The sequence below is a fragment of the Xiphophorus maculatus genome, chromosome 3 (assembly GCF_002775205.1).
Source record: "Xiphophorus maculatus strain JP 163 A chromosome 3, X_maculatus-5.0-male, whole genome shotgun sequence".
Taxonomy (NCBI): domain Eukaryota; kingdom Metazoa; phylum Chordata; class Actinopteri; order Cyprinodontiformes; family Poeciliidae; genus Xiphophorus; species Xiphophorus maculatus.
Genome location: NC_036445.1, coordinates 27,804,239 through 27,828,476, shown reverse-complemented (window position 1 = coordinate 27,828,476; position 24,238 = coordinate 27,804,239). Strand labels below are relative to the sequence as shown.

Here is a 24,238-nt window from a genome sequence, read left to right as displayed (position 1 = left end):
TAACATTTATTTATCTATAAGCGGGCCAGAAACATGACTGGATGAAACAACACACATCTAGGAAAGCTGCTAAACTAAAAACTTTCACACAAGATCAACAGTTATTATAATCATAAATCTGCATCCAGTTCTAGTGGCCACGTTTTTGTTTGTTTCTCTTCACTGAAGCAAACCGGAAACACTATAAGCGACTTTAAGTACGACGATAAATTGTAGCGTTAATTTTGTGATTAATTCTATTTTCTGAGACCGTATTTGTAATGCCATAGCAACGCTAGCTTGCGTTCTCAAAGATCAATAAACTTTAATTTAATTTAAGTTAATTGAGAAATACTTTCTCAACCTACAGTAACTCCTCATTACACTGACTGCTGCCATGAAAATATGCCATATTAAAGGATCCCCGTACTGCTGGGCTGTCATGATAACAAATTTTGCTGGACGATAAATCGTACCAGAAGTTATTGCGTTAAATGATCATTTTGTTGTTTTGAGACTATTTTCAGGTTATATGAAGTTAATGACACAATAATGTATGAACACATTCTCAAAGACCAATAAACTTTAAATTCTAATGAACATTTAATATTGGAAGAAATTTTAAATGTACAAACATAAATAAAACAGAAACAAAACTGTCCTTCAAAAAAAAGAGCTAGTTGAGACCAAAGCACCAAACCGCAGACTTTTGTCGTGCAGTTTTTGATAGAAACAAAAAGAAAAACAATAAATCGTGCAAATGGAAATTATTGAGCTTGTTTTAGTTTATCCTGCGATTAACGGATTTATTGCTTATTGCAACAGGCTTTGGTACTACAGAATGAATTTCCTGTTTCAGGTGCTGGATCTGAGCACGGAGGGGAAGGAGGAGGTTTTCTACGGACCGACACTGCCTTTCGCCTCAAACGGGATTGCAACCTGTTTCCTCCCGGCTCCTTATTTCACCTGCCCCAACCTCCAGACGCTACAAGTACCCCATCACAGGATAGGTGCTGTGTAGCCCACTGACTTGGAAAACGTCTGAGAACCAGACGACAGATCCGTCGGCGCTTGCGAACCAGAATGAGGAAAAACAGCCAGTAAAGAGAACTGGCTGCTCTAGCGTGGGTGTAACGGGGGAAGCCGTGCCGCTTCTTAAAGCTGTTCCTCCTGTATTAAGACCGGGACATCATTGAGACTCACTGGAAGGCCCGTCACCTCTGTTGAGACAGACGGGGTAAATATAGTTGAGCGGTCCGACCAGCCACAGGAAACGGAAAGTTGCCGGAATCAGGGTTTTCTACCCTGCAAACAACAACAACAAAAAACATCAACAATGTCCATCGATTCCCATTTCGAGTTTCCTAGGCGGACCCAGACGAACATGTTGCAGAGGCAACACTTGAATTTTGTTTTTAATCCCCTAAAAGATGTGAATTTGACAACAGATTCAACATACAGAATGTAGCTGCATTTCCTTTAAAAATGTGCGCAAAACCTTTGTCGAGAAAACAAACTACATTTTCGCAATTGTTGCGTTAACACTAAATTGGAAACGCAATTAAAATCAGACGTGAATATGTTTGTTCACATGATAAGTCATTCAGAAACATTCTCCTGCCACTTCCTGTTGTCGTCTTCTTTGTCTTCTTTGTCAACAGCCGACTGTTGATCATGTGACTCGCGTGATGTGAAAAACAAAAAAAGGCGTTCTGTCGCAATTTTGCGAAATGAACAAATTTTGGCATGGGCGAAAAATCACTTAATCTTATTGCAAAAACTTTACCCAAAAATGTGGGTTTTTTTTCTCTCCGAAATCGGGTTGTTTTCATTCCTAAAATTTAATTATTAACATTCAGTAATTCCAATTTGCACAACTATACGGTCAATGGAAACGCAGCTGGTGTGTGAGCTATTGAGGCTTTTTATTTTACGCTCAGGACCCAATGACTGTTTGTTTGTGTTTTTAAATGAATGTCTGGACATTCAATCATGTAATACGTATTATTCTGCATTGTCAAACATTTGCTTTTACTAAAAGAGAAAGAGAGAGAGAGAGAAAAAAAAGTGCTTGCACATCCCTCATGTATCCGAAGCAACATGTCTGCAAGAATATACGGAAGAAACTGCAGAATAAAGATGCTACTTAAAGGACATCAAAGCTTGGTTGTTGGCAATTCTTTATGGAGTTAAAGATAATTTTATGCAGATATTAAAACATTCTCACATTCCATGTGCTTTCCTCTCATACTGCTGCCATCGCAGGACAAAGCTTGCACCACCCACCCCCACCCACCCGGTGAGACGTTCCGCAGTCAAGATGAGGCTGAAAAATGACTAGCAATGACAGAAAATGAGACTTGGGTGATTTTGGATGACAAGAGTGAGACTTCACGTGATTAGGTGCGAGCCAAATCCAGATTGCAAGAGATTGCTGCAACTTAGAGAAGGCGAGAATGAGAGGATCGGAACAAACAGTTCCCTCCATTCTCTCCCTCTCCGCTATTTTCTTCTCTCGAAGTCCTGAACTATTTGGAGCTCGCCCACGACTGTCATGGTATCTGCGAATTAGAGCAGAGATGGATCCCGACAGCTCGCATTCTTTGCTACTTGGAGATCAGAGGTGAGGATTTCTCTTTAAATGTAGAAAATGTCAATGAAAAGCTGGACCTTTTTTTATTTTTTTACAATATGTGCATTATGTACACCTCTGAAAATGTTCAGGTTCCACCCATTGTGCCTCTTAAGAAAATTTCTTATTATTTCAGTGACGTGATGGATGGTCCAGTTAACCACAAACACACTTAAGAAAGTTCGATTTCTCCCAGATGAAAAAGTTTGTTAGAGGAAAACCTCACAGTCGCTCTCCAGACTGTTGATTTCCTCCTGCCCACTTTGTCCAAGCAGAGACAGCAGCTTCATGTATGCACTCCTGCAACAGAAAGATGTGTCACCTTACAATAACAATAATATTATATATTTAAAAAATCCCTGACTTCCTGTATAGACAGCTTATAAATAGCTTAAAGGCTGTGAAAAATGTGCCTACTTGACCTCCTCTGTGATTCATGGTGCTCACCTCAGGGCGATGTTCTTGCCCAGGCCCCTTTTGTGTTCGCTGCTCCTCAGACTGAGAGTCAGGCTGGGGATGAGAGCTCGAACCGCAGCGGGATCCAAGACGGCAACCGTCTCCAGGACGACGTACACCTGCCTGTCGTAGACGCCCACGTTCTCCTCCACGAACGACCTGAGAGCGTCGGGATCGCATCGAGAGGAAGTTCCCAGTTTCAGGGTGAACCGCTCATCTTCACATTCAAACGATTAGAAATCTCCCAGCGTGTTTTAACTGCTGTTAATTAATAATGTGTAATAATGCAGGGAAATGACGCAACGCTGAAGATATTTAGTGAAGTTACCGTAAGGCGGCGATCATCAACTCGCATGGCCTCACGGTAGACGCAGCGACGCATCGCTCCACCACGAGCTGCAGCGCATCCGTGCTCATCTTCCTCACTGGGCAAACAATAACACACACATGTACACGCACACTTGTTAATTTTGTCTTTGCATATGTGTAAAATGAACTGACGCCTTACAGTGACATTAATATCGGTTCATACACCTTGAACTTTTTTTTTTTACATTTCATCAATTTACAACCACAAGCTTTATTTTTTTGCGTGTGCGTTTTTATCCAACAAACACAAACGTTGTGCACAACGGTGAAACAGAATGAAAATCTGAAAAGTGCGGCACGCATGCAGCTGCAAATCTGTTGGGATTAAAACTCAAACTCAAGTCGAATTGAGTAGAAAGTGCAGTGTAGGGATGCACGATATATCGGCGCTAACATCAGTATCGGCCGATTTTAGTCATTTTGTAACGTATTGGTATCAGTCCGATAAGGAAAACTAGGCCAATGATTCCAACTGATATTTATTTTCATCCAGTGGTTTTATTAACTTTCCAAAGGTGTTGAAACGGTACAGAAATATATGAATGTCAATATCATTTATCGGCCATAGCATCAATGTTAATGTCAGATATTGATAACAAACCATATTGTCGTATTGGTGCACTTAGTGCCACGTACACGTAACTCCTCTCTAGACTTCGGCTGTTTGTCTTACCCGTCGGCTCATTGACCAGCATCAAACAACGCAGCAGAGCTGGAAGAGGCAGCAACAGGAGGGAGGCGTCCGTGTCGGCGTTTCGCCTCAGTAGCTCCAACAGGAACATCAGGACGGACGCAAGGCGAGGCGGGGGGGCGTGGCTTTTGAACTGCAGGAAATTCTCGCTGCAAAAAGCAGCAAAAGGTGATTAGTCTGTTGGAGTTTTATAGTCAAAGGGTTCCCCAATCCTCGGCTGTAGAGACCTACCAAAGCACCTCCAGGACGGTCTTCCTCAGCGCCTCTCCCCTGGCGGTCGGCGCGCCCTCACAGGCACCGAGCAGCACCGGGTGGTTGGCGACCACGCCCAGAGAGGGCGAGGCGGGGAGGAAGTGGTCCAGGTATCTGCGGGTTACAGAGCGAAGCTGCTGCTTGAGGCCGGCACCCTGGGACTGAGACACGCCCGACGCCACCGACAGACCCTGGGGGAGGATTCGATATCAGAGTCAAATCCTCAGAACAAAGTGGCAAACGATGGTTTTTCTGGTTTGCGTCCAGCAGATGTCCGTCCTAACCTGCAGATAAAGCGGTAAACTGTCCCTCAGAGCTCTGTCCTGCTGCGGGAGCTTGGGCGGCAGCAGCAGCCCGTCCACCACCCGGAACAGCAGTTGCTGTGCTTTAGAAGTGGCCAGCAGGGGGCTCCAATGCTTCACTACGCAACCTGGAGACGCACAGCAACAAATCAACTCAACTCTAGCAACAATAATAAAAAAAAAAGAGAACATTTCTGTACTCTACGCTGTGTTTACATGCTAATTCTCTACGTACCCACAGCCCAGTATGCCAGCTGCATCCCCTCCTGGTTCTTGCTGACTACGTACGGCTTCACATGTTTCAGGACGTCACCGATGTAGTCCAGGGCTCTGGTCGCCATGGCCGACCGCTCCGACAGCAGCTGCAACCCGCTGCAAACACTGCCTACAGCCTGACAACGTAAAACACATAAGGAGAGAACACGTTTGGTTCATAAACACAGGCTGCTGCAGACCGGACATGACCAGGACACAAGCAGAATGTATTTTACAATATATTATATAACAACTTGGGGGGGAAAAAACAAGACATTCTGGAGTCAAAAGCCAGCAGTATAGCAAGATTAACTCATATATTATCATAAATACTGCAAATGCATCTGTCACCAGTGAGAAACGGTTACTAGCCGTGTCATGATAATAAATTTTGCTGGACGATAAATTGTTATATTCTTGTTTTAAGATAAGATATAATGATATATAATGATGATATTATTATGATAATAATTGGTTAATAATCCAAGTTCAAGCTCTCAAAGACCAAAAAACTCTACGCTGGAACTGGTGTAGATTTTATATAGCCAAAACAAACAATAAATAAAACAGGAATAAAAAAAACAGACAAACTGAAACCATTAATAAAATGGATTATGAAGTTTTTGTAAACAAAATTGCCCTTCAAAAGTCAGTCAAAAATCCTCAGCAGACTGGAAATTAGCTCATTTTAATTGCAATTAACTGACTTATTGATTTATTGCGACAGGCTGAAGTGTTACCTTGACGAACGTCTCCAGGGCTGCAGTCGGCTCGGGCCTGGCAGCCGGGGGAGGAAGTCCGGCTCTTTGAAGAAAGCCGTCCACCTCTGGCAGTCGCAGGACGAGCCGGGTCAGTTCGCACAGCTGCTCCCCCACTGCCCGGGCTGGGGCAAAAAAACAGGAAGTATTCAGAAACTGCGATATTTGATAAAGAAGAAGTTTGGAGAAATATCTAAAAAGCAGGGGTGTGCCGATAAATTGACCCTGATTTTCTTCATTTTGGGAGATTGAAAACGATCTTATCTAGTGATCTTCTCTACCTCTGAAAAGGTCTGAAAAACTAATTAAAGACTTTTCAAGACCTATTTAGTGTCACTGTGAATGAAATTTAGGACCAAAAACAAACAATGAATATGAAAGGTGTGTGAGGGGATCTGCTTTATTACAATCAAACTACATAAAAACAGTGAAACTTCTTAGATCTGTTTGTGGATCTTTCCTATAGCCCAAGCAAGACTCTTTCACCCAGAATGCACCTTACATCATATGGGTTGCCAACCGAATTGAGCCAGCGCTGAAAATGAATGTCATCCAAGCACTTGCCCATGATAGAGGCAAAAAAGCTAGCTAGCAAGGGTAGCATCTGATTAGCGGTAGCTTCAACTGCCTTAAGTCACAGAATACAACCACAAAGTCTGCGTGTGACTGAAATTTTGCCTGACAGAAAAGTACCAAAAGAAAAATAAACTATATACACTATAAAACGCAAAATAGTTCTGTCACCACAAAATTTAAGACCTGTGGCTAACATATTTAAGGCTAACTTAATTTTTTTTTTTTAAATTAAGACACTTTAAGGCCTTGATTTTAGAAATGTGAATTTAAGATGTTTGAAGAATGCACAGACACTCTGCTGACTGAGTGGGCATGTGCAGAAGCCTAGTAAACAGTAGCCACACCACTGTTCCCAAATTAGAAATTTTGTCCCTATATTTAGCTATTTTTAGACAACAAAATTGATATCAGACAAAGTCAAAATCGGCAGGTCAGGCTTTTCTGAGATCTGTGATTGGTCAGAAAACTGCAATTCAAGCACCTCTACTAAAAAGGAAAAACACTGAGAGATAACGTGCTAGAAGTTTGAAATCGTGAAAACTGATGCACCATATGCATACAAAGAAGAAAAAAAAAGTAATGTGTGGTTTGATGGAATTCTGGACCCAATTACCCGTTTTGCTTTCCGTTCCGTCTGGGTTCTTGTGGAGGTGTTGCTGTAGGACACATCGGATCCAGGCCCTCACTGAGAGGCCCTGAGCCGAACCAGGGGCCGCGCCGCTTAGCGACGACACCAGCTCACTGAAAGGTAAGTTATGTATATAAGGTGTCGCAGGTACGTTTCATGAGAAACAAACACAATATGTTCACAGCCAGAAGCGGAGACTGACACTAAAAATACGAGGGGGAATGAATGCGATTTGTAATTTACACTTAACACGAGCTGCTGCGGCATTCACACTTCTTATTCTCTGACAGAAGGGCTTCAGCCAGGATTTACTGTTTAGTAGATGCAGAAATATGAAAATCCTTTTGTGTTGACAACAAACAAATGAGTCCAGCTACGCATAAGAGGATTGGATGCTTTTAATATAACAACTATTATAAATAACACTTAAAAAGAGATTAAGATGTGAAAAAAAACCTTTTATCTATTCAGGTTTAGGACCTCAGGGAACCTTGATATTTCAAAAACATCACAATGTTTTTGTGATGCGGACGGATGTGAAAGGTTGAGTCTAACCTGTTCTGGAGCAGATGGGGAAGGTAGCGCGTCACCAGGAGCGGGTGGACCATATCGTCCCAGCCGAAGAGCTGCATGATGGTCTGAACCGGGTTGGGCTGCAGGTCCTGAGGGGCAGAACTGGGCAGGTCAAAGGCGAGCAAGGTGAAACCTGGAAAGAAAAGCAAACGAGTCCTGAACGATCCTAATCCTCAAACAGGTGCAACATAATCCAACTCTGCTGTTAGACCATCTTGGAATTTCACTTTAGCCAACTTCAATCTTCTGCATAGGGCTGCAACTCACGATTGGTTTAATAATTGATTATCTTTACGATTAATCGATTAATCAGACTTTAAAAATGGCACATTCTGAAGAAATTTTCATTTAGACACTTACTGGTAAGTCTTTTTCCATAAAAACATCAATATATGATAACAAATAATTCACTTCCTTTTTCTAAACAACCAAAACAAAATGTTATTGGCTAACATGCAATGAGTGAACGCTTGATCATTTGAAGCAAAGAATGCAGAGAAAGAAATACTTCTAACAACATGTGAAAAGCTCGGCCCTTTCTGTTCAGCTTATCAGTAGAGTGTAGGGCTTTTGGATTAACAGATTAATAACCGCATGGCAAAAGATTCTTAATGGCAGATTTTGTTTGTTTATTTTACAGATTTTGAACCGGGAGAATCAAAAGCTCCTGGGGCGTTCTGGGTTGAACATATGTGCAGATGTGATATTCATTGTACAGTTTTGGTTTAATTCCTGCTGAGTGTCTTTTTCTTTCAGCAAATGGAGTCTGTATACTCCAGGTAATGATTACTGAAATAGTTGACGGTCATTTCAATATTCAACTAATCACAATTAAGCCAATCAATCATTTCAGCCCTGCTTCTGCATTTAAAATTGTACACTTTTTTTTTATCTTATTCTATAATAAATATAAAAGTTTCATATAAACTATGCTCTCTCTCTTGTTGTTTTTGTTCTCTGCCTCCATATTTTCTCATCTTGTTTTCCTCCCAGTGGGCTTTGTGTACCTGCAGCAGCATCTGCCAGCTGGGCCGGCGGGGTCTGGGAGAGGCGTAAGCTGCGCAGAAAGGGGAAAAAGTGCAACCACAGAGCGGAAGCTACCGCTAGGTGGCGCTCCCTAATCACACTGGCTGGAGCCGGAGCCCAGGCCGGGATGGGCGCTGACTGGACGCTGCGCTGATGGACCCGTCTGGTAGAATACACACACACACACACACAAATCCTTAAAACACGAGAACAGATAAACAATTCTATAAAATGTAACAACACTCCCTCTTGGTTGGGCTCCAAAACCCCTCCCTCTTTTCCTTCCCCTTTGCTCCCTTGTTTCTGTCTTTCACTGCTCCTTCATGTCTCCTCTCTCTCTCTCTCTCTCTCTGCTGTCTCAGGGGGGATTACTGAGTGTGGTGGTGCGCTGCAGTCAGGAGGAGGAAGAGAAGGAGGAGCGGTGGGGGTGTGAGGAAGGAGGATATCACAGGCATACAGTGGAGCCTAATGCTGATCCCCTGTACACAGAGCGTAGTTTGGCTCGTCTGGCTCATCCCTGGCCCTGGCTAGCAGAGCAGCCCCACAGTGGCTGGCATTAGCCCCCGATAAGCAGCTGAAGGAGCTGTAATCTCATTTAGACTGCCGATGATCCTCCTGTCCCTCTCATTCTCCTGGACGACGGTGTGAAAACGCAGGGGTTAAAGTGTGCAGGAGAAGGTTTGAGGAACTACCAGCAACCCCCTTTCCTTCCTTCCTTCCTTCCTTCCTTCCTTCCTTCCTTCCTTCCTTCCTCACACAGAAACACACACGCCTACCGTCTTCCCTTCCAGCAAGGTTGCGTCTAATCCAGAGAGCTGAGACAATCGATTAGAGTCTGAATTCATTAGGCTTGTTACTACAGCGGAATGGGCCTTTCACACCCATCAACCCTCATTGTACAAGACATCATCAGAAAACGTTCTTAATCCGCCCTCTTTGTGGCTTCTTATATACAGTACACAAACACACACACCCCGACACACGGCAAGGCTAAATACCATTAGACTGTCACCCTTTCCCTCTTATTCTGCTTTGAGAGAAAAAGCAGAGAGAGTACTTTGCATCCTAAAAACACCAGACAGAATCCTCAGATACATCCAAGGACACAGGTCTCAATTAATTTGTGTCATTTTCTAGGTGATGCAAGTTTGCACATTTATTTTACAGAAAAAAATAAATAAAATGCTTCAGTGTTTACTAAGTCGTTTAATGCAAATAATAAAGAGTGCTATTTTTATGACTGGATATTTGCAAGTTTCAGTAAGTCAAATTTATTTTTTTGTTTCTAGTCCGCGTGGACTAGCTCAAAATTTCACATACACGACGTTCGCCTATCCCTTGAACGCCTCATCGCGCAAGTTCCGTAGGAAACGAATGGAGAGGAAGCGACCATCTTATGGGTTGACAACAGAAATGAAGCCAGTGGCGGAAACGAATGTTGGCAATAGAAACGCCGATAAATTTCTACTAGCGCCCCGTAACCAGAAACTACAGTCATCTCGCGAGTCGACTAGGACTATATACGGTACTTTAGCAGCATATCTCTTTTCCCACACTGCCCACATCCCACCTACTGTCTGAAAATGTAAAAAGGCAACTAGCGCCACCCAAAAAAAGATTAACTAGCTAGCAAGGGTATATTATACCAGGGTATCCTGTATTATGAGCCAAATTTAAGTGTCCCATACCGGACCGGTTTCCCGTATTTAACATCAGCCTGCAATTCGTATTTACAGTCTCTAGATGGCGCTCCTCTCCTCTCTTGCCTAGACGAAATGTCGCGTCGAAATAGGAAGAGTAGCGCAGCTGGGCGTCTTCTGTTAACGACTCTTTCGGTCAGAAGTCGCAGCTTATCCGAACAATTAATTTTATATTGAGAAAAACACAAAGAACAGGAAACGACTATGCAACTGCAGAAATTAATGGGAACAAAAGAATCTCCGGGCTAAGCCTATTAGTGACTAAAGCTTTTAGCAGTTTAGGCGGTCAGGAGTTTTTGGACATTGAGGTAAGTACGATTTATCTCAACTGCATAATGATAAGTAATGTGTCGAAATGTTAGACTTTTTTAAGGACAAACACTCTGTACCAATCATACATTATGTTTCAATCCTATCGTACGGAAGATGTGCTAAATTAATTGTTTGTGCAAGCATAAGTAATATTAAAGAAAATAAAAAACCCAACAGGGCCAGCCAATGCCAGCTCATTGTCTGGTCAACCAATCCGAAGCAGAGGGTCATGGACAGAAATCAAACTGAGGAATTATGGCGTCTTGCCTCAGCGCCGTGGCCGTGAAGGGCCACCGTCCGGACCCTCCGCCGTTTGGCAGAATAATTCTCTTAATGTGTGCAGATTCCACATGGCTCTTAATAGACATAATGATGCACTGGCTAAATTTGCCAGGCTTCATAATTACTCATTAATTGTGTCACAGGGAGAGACATTAATCACAAAGCGATACCAAGAATCGCCAGGCTTTAGGAATTAGGTTTAATTCGGTGGGATGTATTGGAAAGAGGGTTCTTGTTTGGCTAAATGGGTCAGCGTGGTTCGAGGCATTAACAGGGGGTGAGGAGTGGAGGGGGCTGCCTCTGGGAGTTCTTTCCTCTCTCCCTCCTTGGTCCATTAATGTGCAAATGTCTGCCCTGCCCTTCCCTCACATCGGAGTCCGAAAGTTTGGGATTACTGAAGTTAATGAGATGCGATGTTATAGGAACCAGACTGCTTACACCTGGGTCACTGTGAGGCTTTTGGGGTGTGGGCATCTGTGCGGGTTTAAGGTTTCAAAGATGGACCACCAGACCATTAAACCTATCCTCAAACATGTGAGACGGTTTCACAAAGGTTCGGTTTTCCAGTTTGATTATCATTTATTAACGTTTCTGACCTTGCAGAAATAACTAGAGGCGGTGAGACAAGGTGGCGGTGGCGGCATTGTGCAGTAGGGCTACTTGTCTTTAGGGCTAACCTGGTCAGATTTGGACCTTTATAGTAAAATATTGAAAATTATTAATACTAGAGCTGGGAAAAATCTTGTAAGAAAACCCCCTCTACTAGACAACATGTGCATTGCTGAGAAATAATGGATGCCATTTCTGAAAACATGAGAAAGGATCCAAAAACCTGATTTCTTTAGTCTGTAACCCTCATCTCTGCTCCTCCTCGCCTCCCCGACCACATCAACAGACACCGTCTCCTCCGTCTCCCTTTGACCTTCAGCTGGGGTCGTTCATGTAACCAACACCCCCGTCCCGCAGATGAACCCGTCCTGATGCTCCACCGGCCGAAGTTTCTAACAAAGCCGCAGCCCTGCAGCCGCTCTCAAAACAATAAGGGGCCCCGTAGAGGTGTCCCCTGGCTCTGTAACTCTAATCGGGGCCCCGGCAGCACCTGGGGAGGGCCGTTTTGGGGTCAGCGAGCCTCCAGAGACACACACACACAGTGACTTCACAATTGTCCTTTTATCAGCATGAAGAGTGAGAAGAAGAAGAAGACGAAGGGATGGGGAGAGCAAAACGCTCTTCTCTGCTGGTCCCGTTTCACTGATTTACAAAGTTCAAGACTAGAGGAGCCTTGATGCAACTGCCGAGCGTTAACGGCAGCGTTCTCACCTGAGCTGTGCCAGGACGATCTGCAGAAAGCTCAGGACGGAGTTCAGCTCAGACTGACGACACGCCGGCAGCAGCCAATCGAAGCCCTCGCCAAGCAGCTTCTCCTCCGACAGGCCGAGGCCGGAGCTCGTCTCGAACACCTCGGCCACGCCCTCCAGGTAGGAACCCAGGGGCCCCCAGAGGGCGAGCCTGCGGGACACCTCTGTGGTTTTACTGTAGAACTCCTTGGCCGTCTCGTTGAAAGAGGAAGCCAGGCAACCGGCCTGAGCGCCAACATCCAGACCTCTCTCCTGCGGACCGACAAATCGGAAGTATTTCCAAACTTGTGGACGTGCTGTGGGAGGTGGGGCGGGGAATTATGGATGTTTTCGGAAAACAAACCTGGAAAAGCAACAGCAGTGACAGTTGCCCTCTCCAGGCCAGTGTTCGATGTGCGGGGGGGCAGTTAGAGGGCAAGAAGCCCAGCAGCTCGCAGGCTCTGCTGGCCACGTCCTCCAGCTCCGCCTGCCTGGCCACCACCAGGAAGAGGAGCAGGAAGTTCATGAGGCCGCCTTCAGACAGCTCCTGCATCTTCTTTTTTGAGAACTTGGAGTAAATCCTGGAAGCAGAAGACCAGAGACAACATGGTCAGAGGAAAGGATCATTAGAAAATGGCTACAGTATTTAGACCCCTATAACAAGCACACATTTCAATGTTTTTGAAGGTTTATAAGACAAACCAACTCAAAGAAATCTGAAAATAATTTAATACCTTGTAGAAAAAAAGCTGCACAACTTTGCAAAACAAGCCGAGTCAGACTGGATGACATGTTCCTTTTCCTTCCACGTCACATTTATTGCACTACTTTGTATTGGTCACAAAATAAAAATAAAAAGTAGAGTGAAGCTTGTAGTTGTAGACAAAATGTGCAAAAAAGAATCAGACAATGAACAGTTTTGTTTTCTAAGGGTGCACCAATTGCGGTTTTCTGACCGATCTTTGATTATCGATCTTTAAAAAGTCGGACCTGCCGATTCCAATTTTGTCCGATACAGAATTTAGCAAATGTAGCAATAAAATTCTTAGGTTGTTGCCAAAAAGTGGGGTAACTATTGTTAATGTGACATGACCTGGTGGGCGGGTCTGTCAGCCAGCTCTCTCTGCCAATCAAAAATGGACAGTGGCTGATTTTCAGACCTGTGCGAGAGGCAGATAACCGAGTCTCTCTCTGCAGGTTTCACCAACTCAAACCCAAAACCTTTTTGACCATCGCAGCGGACCATTGTGAATGGAATTTAAGACCTACCAACATAAAACACAAAACATTAGCTAGCTAGCTAGCTGTCTCAAGTCACAGAACGCAGTGAAGATGTCTGTGTGCGACTCCAACTTTTGCCTGATAGAAAATTCTCAGGAGAGAAAAAAACAAATGCACACAATATACGAGCCCTGGCAAGACAAAATTCAAAGCCTTTTGATTAACATACTAAGGGACAACTTAGTTTTTTTAATGAATTAAAACTTTAAAAGGATGTGCGGATAAGATCAGTTGAGACATCAGTTGAATCGGCCGATCACTCAAAATCAAGAAAATCAGGGCAGATTTTTCGATGCGCCCCTAGTTTTGTTCATTTTCTTTCCATTTAAACTTTTTAACCAAAGCTAAGCTGATTAGGAGTGGGTTTTTTTTAAGTGGAAGGAATGATTTTAAATGCTGACAAAGGGAACTCTCCACTCCTGCTGTGCATCTCATCAACTGCTTCCATCACCCCCTAATCTCCAGGAGAGAGTCTGACCTGCCCAGCTTCTGCATCTGTGTGTGTGTGTGTGTATGTGTGTCAGAGTGAAGGAATAAGCAGGAGAGTGAGTAAGAACAGAGAACCACCCAGCACGCCGTTAGATCCTGCGGGCGCTGTGGAGAAATGCCTTTAAAGATCATGTTAAATGTCAGAGACACTCAGACACGCAGCGGTAGGTGCTCGGTCCCTCTCTCCACAGCCAAACCAATTTACTGCAACACCGGCGAAAGATCAATAAATCCACACACACACACGCCCGTCGCCACACACCCAGCCCCGCTGTTTGCTTCCCTGGCAGGAGAACACAGAAAGCTAAAGCCCCCTGCATTTCCCTCCACCCCCTTCAGCCCCATCTCCCAAACACAGCTGCAGCCCACACAGGTGAGCCGAGCTGCTGTTTGGGTCAAAACACAAACGGCGCGCATCCTGAGACAAACCGAAGTGTAAAGAGGTACGGCTGGTGCGAAAGGATAGCTTCAAACCGATGGGGGTGGGGGAGGAGAAGGGAGAGAGACCAGGTTAACACCAAATCCGGCTTACTGACGCCTACAGGAGGCTGAGAGAGGAGAGAGTGGCCAAGCATGCGGTCAGAGCTGGAGGGGAAGGAGATTTAAATACATGAGTGGATAATATGTAACAGGGATACAAGCGGCACACTGAGGGTTTTTCCGTCCTCTCTCAACTTGTTTGTTTATGTCACTTTAATTTTTTTTTTTTTAAGTGCTAACAGATGTTTCCGACTCCTGGCAACACAATCGATTGCGATCCCGATTGTCGTCGGTGTCCCGCCGATAATACAGATAAGTACAATATCTAACAGGGATACAAGCGGCACACTGGGGATTTTTCCGTCTTCTCCCAACTTGTTTGTTTATCTCAGACGGATTTCGTTCTTTTTTTTTTGTGCTTTTTTACTTGTTTTTAAGCTGCAGAAAACAGCTGTTCCCAACTTCTGGCACCGCAATCGATTCCGATCCTGATTGCCATCGCTGTCCTGCGCCGGTAATCTGGATAATGGGATACAAGCGGCACACCGGGGATTTTTCCGTCTTCTCCCAAACTGTTTGTTTGCTTATCACGTACGGATTTCTTTTTTTTTTTTTAACAGATATTCCCAACTTCTGGCACCACAATCGATTCCGATTCCAATCATTGTAGAAGAGAGCGTCGCCGAGACGTCGCGCCGATACGCTCGGCCTCCGCCTTGTTAGGGAGGAGGCGGGAGCTGGGGAGGGGATCGCTCCAGTGGAGGGCTGATGGATCCATCCCAAGCGGAGCCCGGATGCTGCCAGGCCTCCCCCTCCCCCGCGCGGCAGAACCCCAATCCGTGTTGGAAACCAGCGCGGCTTCGTTAAGGCGAATTAACCACCACGCTCATTAGCTAATTAGCCCCCATGTCTGCGATGCTACTGAGCACATTCCAGACAGAGGGAAGTCATTAGCCGGATTTATCCGCGGCTGCTGCTCTCTGGCACGGAGCCGCCTTGGGATGCGGCGCTGTCCGGCGATGAGAACATCAGCCTGAGAGATGTTTAGCTTTCGGTTCCCCTCTCCCTTCAGCAGTCAGCGTTCCTGGGAGCAGGTGCACCGTTGTGTGTTTGTGTGTGTGCAGCGGTAGGTGGTCTCCTTGGGTCTGGCCTGCGCTCAGGAGCAGGTGGTTGACTCCTGAGACACCTGCTCTGCTGGTGGGTCCGAGTAAATATCAAAGAGTCCGCCGGTGCACCTGGCACGCACACAAACGCGACTCGACTACTCTAGAGTTGGCAAACGCACACGGCGTGCGAGCGTTCCCGAAGGCACGCACCTCCACACACACACACAAATCCAAAACAGCTGTTTAAACAAATCGCATGTTTTAAGATCAAGGAAGGAGGGGGGGAAACTAATCTTGTAAATCCTTGTCCACAATGGTCCAAACAAAACACCCCCAAATCCCTGCTTTACAATAGATGGGGTGTTAAGACAGCTGCCTGTGTGTAATTCCTGCTTTTTCAAGGTAGAAGCAGAAGTCTCCCCTCCGTTCTTACCTTCCCTTGATCTGCCTCTGCGGGGCGCCGCCGGCCCTGTCCTGGCCGAGGCACAGGGCCAGCACTCGGAGGAAGATGTGGAACGAGTTGGCGGATCTGTAGAGTTGGGCGTGGCCCGGAGAGCGCGGGGCAGAGGGGCAGCAGCAGCTGCGCGCCTGCTCCAGCAAGGCCAGTGGCGTCTTGCAGACGGCGCCCAGGCCCGACACCCCCAACCACGGCACGGTGAACGAGGAGTTCTGCAGAGGAGCGACCCGATCAGGGTGTTAGTTTTACACAACTCGCCAAGAACCCATCGGGACTGAGTGCTGTGGATTTCAGAGTTGAATATCGAAGAACAGGTAAGATGGTGTACATAAAACAAAACAAAGTTCTAAACTTTGTTATAATTGAAGCACACCACACTGATTATGGGGTTTTACTAATCACCTTTCTAAAATAAGTCGTTTTTTTTGTTTTGTTTTGCCAAAAGTGACTTTTTTTTGTTGTCTAAAGAAAGTCACTTTTGGCAAAAAAAAAAAAAGAAGGAAGGATGGAAGGAATCCATACTAAAGGAACTCGTGTTTTACAAACATGATTCTCATCCAAACCTGGAACAAACATTAATAACATTCCAGATTCTCCAGACCGTGGCTCAAACAAAGCAGCTTATCAAAGCGAAACATTTCGTGATACTAGTTGCAAAATAAACTCATGTCAGTATTTGACTCCCAGTTTCCCTCTGATTGCAGCCCTCACCAGGTTCCTGCTGTAGGTCTCCCAGAGGGTGGAGACAGCAGCTGTGCTCGGCTCCCACAGCAGACACAGACTGAGGCAGCAGTGCACATGCATCCTGATCTGCTCCTCTGCAAGCCCACCCTAGCATTAGATGACAAATAGATTGAATTCATTTCAGCTAACTATTGCATTAATCTACATAAGTAAGCATTTTAAAAACTGTAGAAACCTTGGGGTCACAGGTCTTCTTGAGCAACCCCTCCACAAATGTCCAGTTATCCTCCAAACACTTCTGGAATCACAGGGAGAAAAAAAAAAGACTTTTAACATTTAACTTAATCTTTCCCAGACCACCATGTCAGGAGCGTATTACTCTCTATAACACCTACACACCTTGTTATCAGCACCGAGCCTAACGGTCTCTCACCTCATTCTGCATTGTGCCGTTGCGGCTGTACTGGCCCAACATGGCCAAGTGGGTGAGGAGCCACCATGTGAATCCCAGAGGGTCTTTACAGTGCGTCAGAGGACCGCCGAGGTGTTCTGGTGCAGGCTGCCCATCTACCACAGGCTTCAGCAAGGGGTTCATGTAGCTCCAAAACGACTAGAGGACACGTGTCACAGTTAGCTCAGCGTTGACACGACTTATTACGCAACGGTTAACATTAGTGTCGCTTGTTGTTACCTGTGTGCGCAGAGTTTTATTTCTGTACTGCAGGAGGTACATGAGCAGCACCCAGAGCTCTTTGGTGCAAAGGCAGAGGAAGGGACTGCTGTTCAGCGTCTCCGTAGGTCTCACCTGGAGAGGAAAAGCTTCTAGTTAAGGTTCACATCTGAAGTTTTATTAGGCAAACGTTTTTTTTTTCCTTCAGTTTTAACAAAGCTTCCAAAAAGTTAAAAGTTTAAGATAACAGCACTCTGTTGCCCTATAACCATATACAAGTCGATCTAGGAAGTTGCAATGATCGCAACTATTGGCATAAATTCACACATTCGTAACTTTTCCACAAATCTGACCAATCACTTTAATATTTTCTGTATTTCCATCTTCTCTGACCAATCACTGCACTCGACTGAATTTTGACCAATCCTCTTAACCCCCTAGTAACTCACTCTAACTTCCTGTTTCGCCACGTCTCTTAAAACCTGAAACACCACGAAAACACGTGTGACGCTTAACAGTAACATTTGCCTTTTTTGTGTGTTCCAAAAAGCATTTTGAGATATTCTTCCACTTTGTATACAGCTCATGTTAACTTAAATGGCTGTACTGTATATGGATTTTTTTTGTTTTGCATTTTGGCAATTCCTCAGGAAAAGATTTAATTTACATTAAGGCTGCTATTTCAAAAAGGGTACTTTAAAATATTTGTTGAACTTTGGATGTTTACTATATTAAAATCCTTTCGTTTTTGGGAAGGTTACCTGGAGCAATTTCAACTTTTTTTTCTACAAAGACTCTTATGGTAAAAAAAAATAAAGCTTAAAAAATGTGCAAATTTGAACGCAACTTTTTGAAAAATCATTCATTCTAAGGCTGCTACAATCATAAAAAAAACATGACAACATCCTGGAGGAACTGATGTACTAACTGCACTGCAAAAAAACACAAAATCTTACCAAATAATTTTGGTCTGTTTTTAAGTGTAAATATCTTCTTATACATGAAATTAGACAGAACCAACTTAAAAGAAACTTTTCAGCAAGATATATAAGACGGTTTTAAGTAAATAATTTTTTAATATTGATGAAAAATTATGTCTTGTTATAAGTTAAAACATCTGCCAATAGAACTAGAACTTTTTCATCAATATTAAGGAATTATTTACTTAAAACAAGCTTCTATATCTTGCTGAAAAGTTACTTGTAAGTTAGTTTTGTCTTATTTCAAGTTTGCTAAGACATTTGCACTCGAAACTAGACAAAAAAAAAAGTACTTGGTAAGATTTTGTGTTTTTGCAGTGTGTAGTAATGACATGAAATCAGTGTCACCCTCTTAACTAGAAGAACAAGCGGATGACTTTCCCACCTTGCTGTATTTGCCCGAGGCCAGAGCTGTCAGGTCGCACAGCAGGGAGGCCAGCTGCTCCTCAAACAGACTCGTATCGGTCAGGTTCTCCCCCGTCAGGTTCACGAACCGGTGGGCATAAACCACCTGGCCTGCGGACAGTTCCCACGACGACAATGACTCGACGCGACACACAAACCCGCTCATCATTCACTTAGGGTTCCAGATCCTTACCTTGCATCTTGTGAGCCAGCACATGCAGGATTTCCAGGACCGACCAGTGAATGTCGAGATGAAGGTGCAGCAAATGCCAGGAGGGAGGAAAGATCTGTGGGTAGGATTGGAGAATTTCAAGCTGAGGGTCAATAAAAGAGAAATCAACTGAGCTGTGGGAGGTTAAGGAAAAAAAAAAGAAAGTTAGCTGCAATCACTTTATGTCGTTTCCTTTGACTCATTCCATACAGTGATTTTCACGCATCATAAATTCCACCCAGTACTTGTACCTTCCCGTGGTTTTGCATACTGAAGGCTGCCTGTACGCCTGCGGGCAGGTCTTTGAGTCGTCCTGTCAGGAGAGTGACGGCGAACAGTTCTTCCAGCAGAGCGGAGGGGAACTGCTGCTCCAGCTGCTCGTAGGGATGCGAGTGAGCTGCGTCCAGACACGGTTCGAAGTACCTGCAGGATGTTGGACAAAGCAAAAAAAAATCCAACATAAAACATCACAGGCAAGCACACTGAATTATGTTGATTAAAAATATACATATATATATATATACATTACCTGTGCAAAAAGACTTTAACATACTGAAGAAACGAAACACACTGCTGCCGAAGCTCCTCCGATTCATAATGCAGATTCCCTGCTTGTCCTAAAAAAACAGAATGTGTAAGCAGGTATATTTAACGTAACATTATATCTATAGGAAAATGTCATACATATGTAAAGCCCAGCATTGAATGATGCATGTTTATGATGCCTTCCAATCACATTTTGTCACATTAAAATCAATAAATTCAGTGAATTCTGTTACAGTTTAAAGTGATAAAACATTCAACGCCGTCTGTCTTTACCGACTTCGCACATACTGAAACTGAATTTTTTTTCTCCCATTCTTCTTAGAGTAGCTCAACAGAGTCAGACTGGGTGAAGAATATCTAAAACCACAAAGTTCTAACTAGGATCAAGAGGGGTTCTGGTGCCCAGCTCCAGCTAACGTTCCGGGCGAGAGGCAGGGTACACTCTGGACAGGTCGCAACACAGAGACAGACATGACAAACAACCATGCACACACCTGACAGTCATGTTTTTGGGCTGTGGGAGGAAGCCGGAGTGCCCGGAGAGAACCCACGCATGCACAGGGAGAACATGCAAACTCCGTGCAGGAAGACCCCGGGCCGGGAATCGAACCCAGGACCTTCTTGCTGCAAGGCAACAGCTCTACCAACTGTGCCACTGTGCAGCCTCAACACGACAATATTATCGTTTATCACAATAACTTCTGGGACAATTTATCGTTCAGCAAAACGTATTATTGTGACAGGCCTACTTCTTATGGCTTATTCAAGTTAATCTTGGTGATCTTGTGGTTATTCTGAAATCAAAGAGACGGTGTAAGAGGGATTTTTAATTGTATTTCTAATCCGACTTACCAAAGTCATGTGAACTCGACTGAACCAAAGTCTCCAACTTGTAAAATGTTTGTCTGAAATACAACAAACCAGAGTCAGAAGGAACAAACGGTCTTTCCTAGTAAAAATCATTTCATCATTAAACCTCAGGTCTAATAGAAGACAGCGTGCAAAAAAACTCGAGTCGGATCGACTGGGGGTGATTTAAATTCCCTACCGAAACAGGCCAAAGAGCAATTTGGTCGACTCCACCAGCGCCGTTCCAGTAACCCATGGGAAGCCGAAAATCTCCACCGTGTCCGTCTCAAACTCAGCAGGGGCCGGGTCGAGACGCAGCAGCAGCCTGCAGAGGGGCAGCAACACCAACAGACTTCAATCACAAGTTTGTTTCGGTCAGATTAACACAATCTCACGCGAAAACTCGAGCTTGACTGGCCACACGTCTCCGTAAGAATGTCAGTGTTTCTAGCAGGCACGACAGATAATGCCTTGTGGTCCAACTTGAGCACCGGATGTTGAATATACCGTTTCAGGGATCCCCGTCCCAGGTATCCCTCAGGGCACAGAGCTGCAGCCTGCTCGTCTTTAGCTTCACAGCAGCTGAAGCAGGGCGGTCGAGTGGCCGCCAGGTCACACTGGTTGTCCGCTGCAAAGGGGGACACTGGTGGAGTGAGGGACTCGCTGAACTCTTCCGCCATGCTGTTGGTGGACCGTCAGCGTCACGCAGTAAGTGACAGATTAAATTTAAACAACGATTAAAACCATTTTAAATATTTGCTAGACAAAGTACAGCACAACGTCAAATATGTAAGATACGACAGTAATAATAAAATAACAACCAAAGTCAAAGCGTCTAAAATGAAGTCTTTATAATCAGCAGCTTTAAAATTATGAAATAAACTCAAAATGCCTTTTAAAAGCGGCCATTTTTGCAACAAAAGGATTTTACATGCGTATGTACGGTTTGCTAAGAGCAAAAACAATAGTTTCAGATACCGTTTTAATAAAATGCTATCTTACCTTTGACTTCAAACTCTCCTTTATGTTTGTATTTTGTGGAAATACCACTTTAAATCAAGGCAATAATGAATAAAAACTGGCCAGTCGTCATTACTGTTGTTTTGGTTTTCGGGCTCTCCCGCGCCTTGATTGTACGCATGCGCAAAGTCTCCTCGCGTCTCCTGATTGGTCAGAAGTTTCAACAGGGGTGTGACTTGCCCTGTCTCGGAAACTTGACAAGAGGTTTCCCTGCTGAGTACTTCCTTTATCGCCAGTTCGTTCAACGAGATAACGTATGTTTTAGCTATTATTAGTATTAAATATATTAAATAGTAATAAATATACCAGATAGCTTTCCTTTTGAGCCTCACTCGTCTATGACATGACAATTGTAGATCTTTAATATATAGAGCGACTGAATTTATTTTCCATTTTCCTTGAAACAGGATAAAAACTAAGAAGTCAAATTCTTTTCCATTCAAGGACTTGGTAAATGTCAACGTTTTCATTTTCCTTAAAGTCTGCATTATTTAAATAAAATATAAATGTACTTCTGATGTAGTACATACACAGCAAATGGCGTTCTTTCATAAAACGGTGTGTAACAAACAGCACCTGCTCGTCTTTTAATCATGCTATCGCAAAAAACAGTGGGCTTATTTGAAATATAGGCCACCGTACTTCGAAATATCAGAATTTCATACATTTTCCACCCATTTGTTACGACACAAGTGCACCTGTTTAGGACACTTATGGAGGTTTGAAAGTCAGTCTTCCTCGTCTGAGTGCTGAGGTTTCCTCCCAGCCCAATTCAACATAATGCAGCAGTTATAGCAGCATTTTAACCACGCAGACCCTAATTTCCATATGCAGATCTGTCTCTCCCAGCCGTACCTCTCGCCATCACACCATTTCTTGCATTCTAATGCATTCTCACATCTTTACAAAATCCCCCCCCTCTCTCTTCCGCCACACGCCGAGGATGTGCTCCCTTTCTCAGTCCAGTTAAAACCCTGTTATTTCTTCCTGCGTAAGCCTAATTGTCCCAGCCACGAGAGGCACAATAAAGCAGGCTGTTTTGCATGGGTTTTACTTTGCATCTTTTATCAACACGAGTCAGTAGAGATCGTAAAAGAAAAAAGGATGCGACGGGAATTTTTTCTTTTCTTTTCCGTGTGGAAGCGTCGACCTCCCGCTCTGCTTTCAACAGGAAGACTGAAGTCCGTCTGTGAGAAGGCTCTATCGCCTGGATGAGAAAGGTAGATGCCTTTTTTTTTCCTTCCTGTTCCGACTCTTGCAAACCCGTTCTATCCTGTGATGTGAAGTGGGAGTGAGAATTGAGCCTCTTTCATCCCTCTCTCCCCCCCTCCCCTCGCCATCAGTGCACTCTCGTCTCCAAGCATTTTTTCCCCCTACATTTTCTGTGTTCCCCTTATTTTTTGCCTGGAAATCCCCCCTCCATTCCCCAGAACACTTTAAAATAAAGGACTAACTAACAACGTTACCGATGTAAACTTCATTCTCCGTTTTTTGGGGTGGGTAGGTGGGGGGGATGAATTTATAGTCCATATCACCGTCGTATAGCAGCAGCAAAGTGTAAGAGGATTGGTGCCTATGCTATGCTGGATGGTTTTAATATGTTCAGGTGATAACCTAATGCTGTAATTACTTGCACCCTTTCAAAGGGATTTAATGAGCTCAGTGTTAAGAAGAGAGCACTTCCGCTGTTGGAACATTTCCTCTCTGTAAGATCCAGTATTGCTCTTCATAACCAGTGGCGTTACTTAACCTCAGATTAGCTCCCATCCATGGCATATGCGATGCTTATGCTGCTTTATGGTCATGACATTTTTTTGACCAATATTGGATCACCTGATCGTTGATAGTTGATTGTTAACGAGGGTTGCACAATTCTTAGCACTGTTGCCGTGAAGCAAGAAGGTCCTGGGCTTGAATCTCAGGGTCTCTGGGGTGTTTCGTGCGTGTTCTCCTTGTGCGTGCGTGGGTTCTCTCAGAGTACTCCAGTTTCCTCCCTCGGTTCAGAAACACGATTGTTAGGTTAATTGTTCTCTCTGAATTGCCCTTGCATGTGAGTGTGTGTGTCGGGGTGGATGTCTGTCCTGTGTGTTTCACTGTGATGGACTCGAAACCCATCCAAAGCCCCTCACCCACTGACCATTGAAGATGGGCACCAGCTTCCTTGCCGGTAGTTAGAAAAAGTAATAAATGCATTGACAATAAAAATGACAATTTGTGCTGTAAAGACGTTTAAAAGCAAGTTAAAGGTACTTATGGTCCCTCTATTATCCCAGTATAGTCACAGTTTCTGACATTCACACAGCAGCCCATGTGGCACCAACATGGGCTGCATTTCATTTGCTACTTTCAAAGCAAATGAAATGGCCTTTTGTCCTCCATTAGGATCAGATCACTTTTACTGAAAGCTATAAAACAGAGATATCCAAATATGATGCAAAGAAGACACAGGTGCTTGAAGAACATTACAATCTTAACTACAAACAGAAACTACCAGAAAGAGAGGTGATGCTGAAAGTCCTTTGGGGATATCTGTGTAAAATATGGACAACTACACTGGCGCTGTGTTTTGTGTACGTTGCTACACTGATTCACCTCACAATTGAGAATAAAGTTCTTCTGACTCTCGTTGTGCCCTTTCTGCTCTGGCTGCATAACACCGGGGTTTTTTTCTATTTCAGGTAAGACCAGACCTCAACAAAACAAGGAGATTATAATAATGCAAGAGTAAAGATTAAGAGAGTCAGTCACCGTCCGTTACCAAAACGTTTGCTCAGTCCGCCTTAAGGGTGTATCAAGGAAAAGCTAAAGAGGGCATCTGTATTTATCCGCTACATCCGTACAGGGGCCGGGGTTTTTTCCCTGTGTAGGTCAGTGTCTATGTATGACCAGAACCAGTCTTAGCTGATTGTTGTGTTGGGTTGTGGTGTACCTC

At 44.2% G+C, this 24,238-nt stretch overlaps 3 protein-coding genes across 6 annotated transcripts in view; 2 read left to right on the top strand and 1 right to left on the bottom strand.

Annotated features, from left to right (window-relative positions):
• Positions 1-1,378, top strand: part of klhl32 (kelch like family member 32) — a 36,197-nt gene extending 34,819 nt beyond the window's left edge. Inside the window, exon 11 of the mRNA XM_023330999.1 lies at positions 839-1,378. Within this exon, the coding sequence (XP_023186767.1) occupies positions 839-1,000 (162 nt within the window). The 3' untranslated portion in view covers positions 1,001-1,378. The remainder of the gene's footprint in view (positions 1-838) is intronic.
• A 251-nt stretch (positions 1,379-1,629) lies between these two features.
• On the bottom strand, positions 1,630-22,566 carry mms22l (MMS22 like, DNA repair protein). Of its 4 annotated transcripts, none has more exons than XM_014471902.2 (26): positions 21,289-22,566; positions 20,794-20,967; positions 20,486-20,611; positions 20,290-20,342; positions 19,421-19,508; positions 19,143-19,314; positions 18,874-18,967; positions 18,661-18,791; positions 17,317-17,430; positions 17,059-17,235; positions 16,861-16,923; positions 16,653-16,772; positions 15,918-16,153; positions 12,493-12,709; positions 12,112-12,401; positions 8,479-8,660; positions 7,454-7,604; positions 6,884-7,011; positions 5,677-5,819; positions 4,917-5,073; positions 4,664-4,809; positions 4,359-4,570; positions 4,110-4,276; positions 3,396-3,492; positions 3,059-3,226; positions 1,630-2,911 (listed from the first exon to the last, which is right to left on the bottom strand). In XM_014471902.2, exons 2-26 carry the CDS (start codon positions 20,964-20,966, stop codon positions 2,821-2,823), a joined length of 3,696 nt encoding a protein of 1,231 aa, XP_014327388.2. In that variant the 5' UTR covers position 20,967; positions 21,289-22,566; the 3' UTR covers positions 1,630-2,820. The 4 variants fall into 4 exon arrangements, with proteins under 4 accessions (XP_014327388.2, XP_023186764.1, XP_023186766.1 ...); XM_023330996.1 differs by having other exon boundaries at positions 21,837-22,566; XM_023330998.1 differs by having other exon boundaries at positions 21,972-22,566.
• The window catches only part of LOC106699876 (furin-like protease kpc-1), a 205,410-nt gene continuing 203,689 nt past the window's right edge, over positions 22,518-24,238 (top strand). Inside the window, exon 1 of the mRNA XM_023330651.1 lies at positions 22,518-22,526. Coding sequence (XP_023186419.1) covers positions 22,518-22,526 — 9 coding nt within the window. The remainder of the gene's footprint in view (positions 22,527-24,238) is intronic.

Coding starts and splice junctions, on each gene's coding strand:
- mms22l (XM_023330996.1), bottom strand. CDS start 21,973: ATGTATGAAATTCTGATATTTCGAAGTACGGTGGCCTATATTTCAAAT. Junction 3,493..4,109: donor GCTGGTCAATGAGCCGACGG/GTAAGACAAACA, acceptor TTGTTTGCCCAG/TGAGGAAGATGAGCACGGAT. Junction 3,227..3,395: donor TTGATGATCGCCGCCTTACG/GTAACTTCACTA, acceptor CGACGCTCTCAG/GTCGTTCGTGGAGGAGAACG.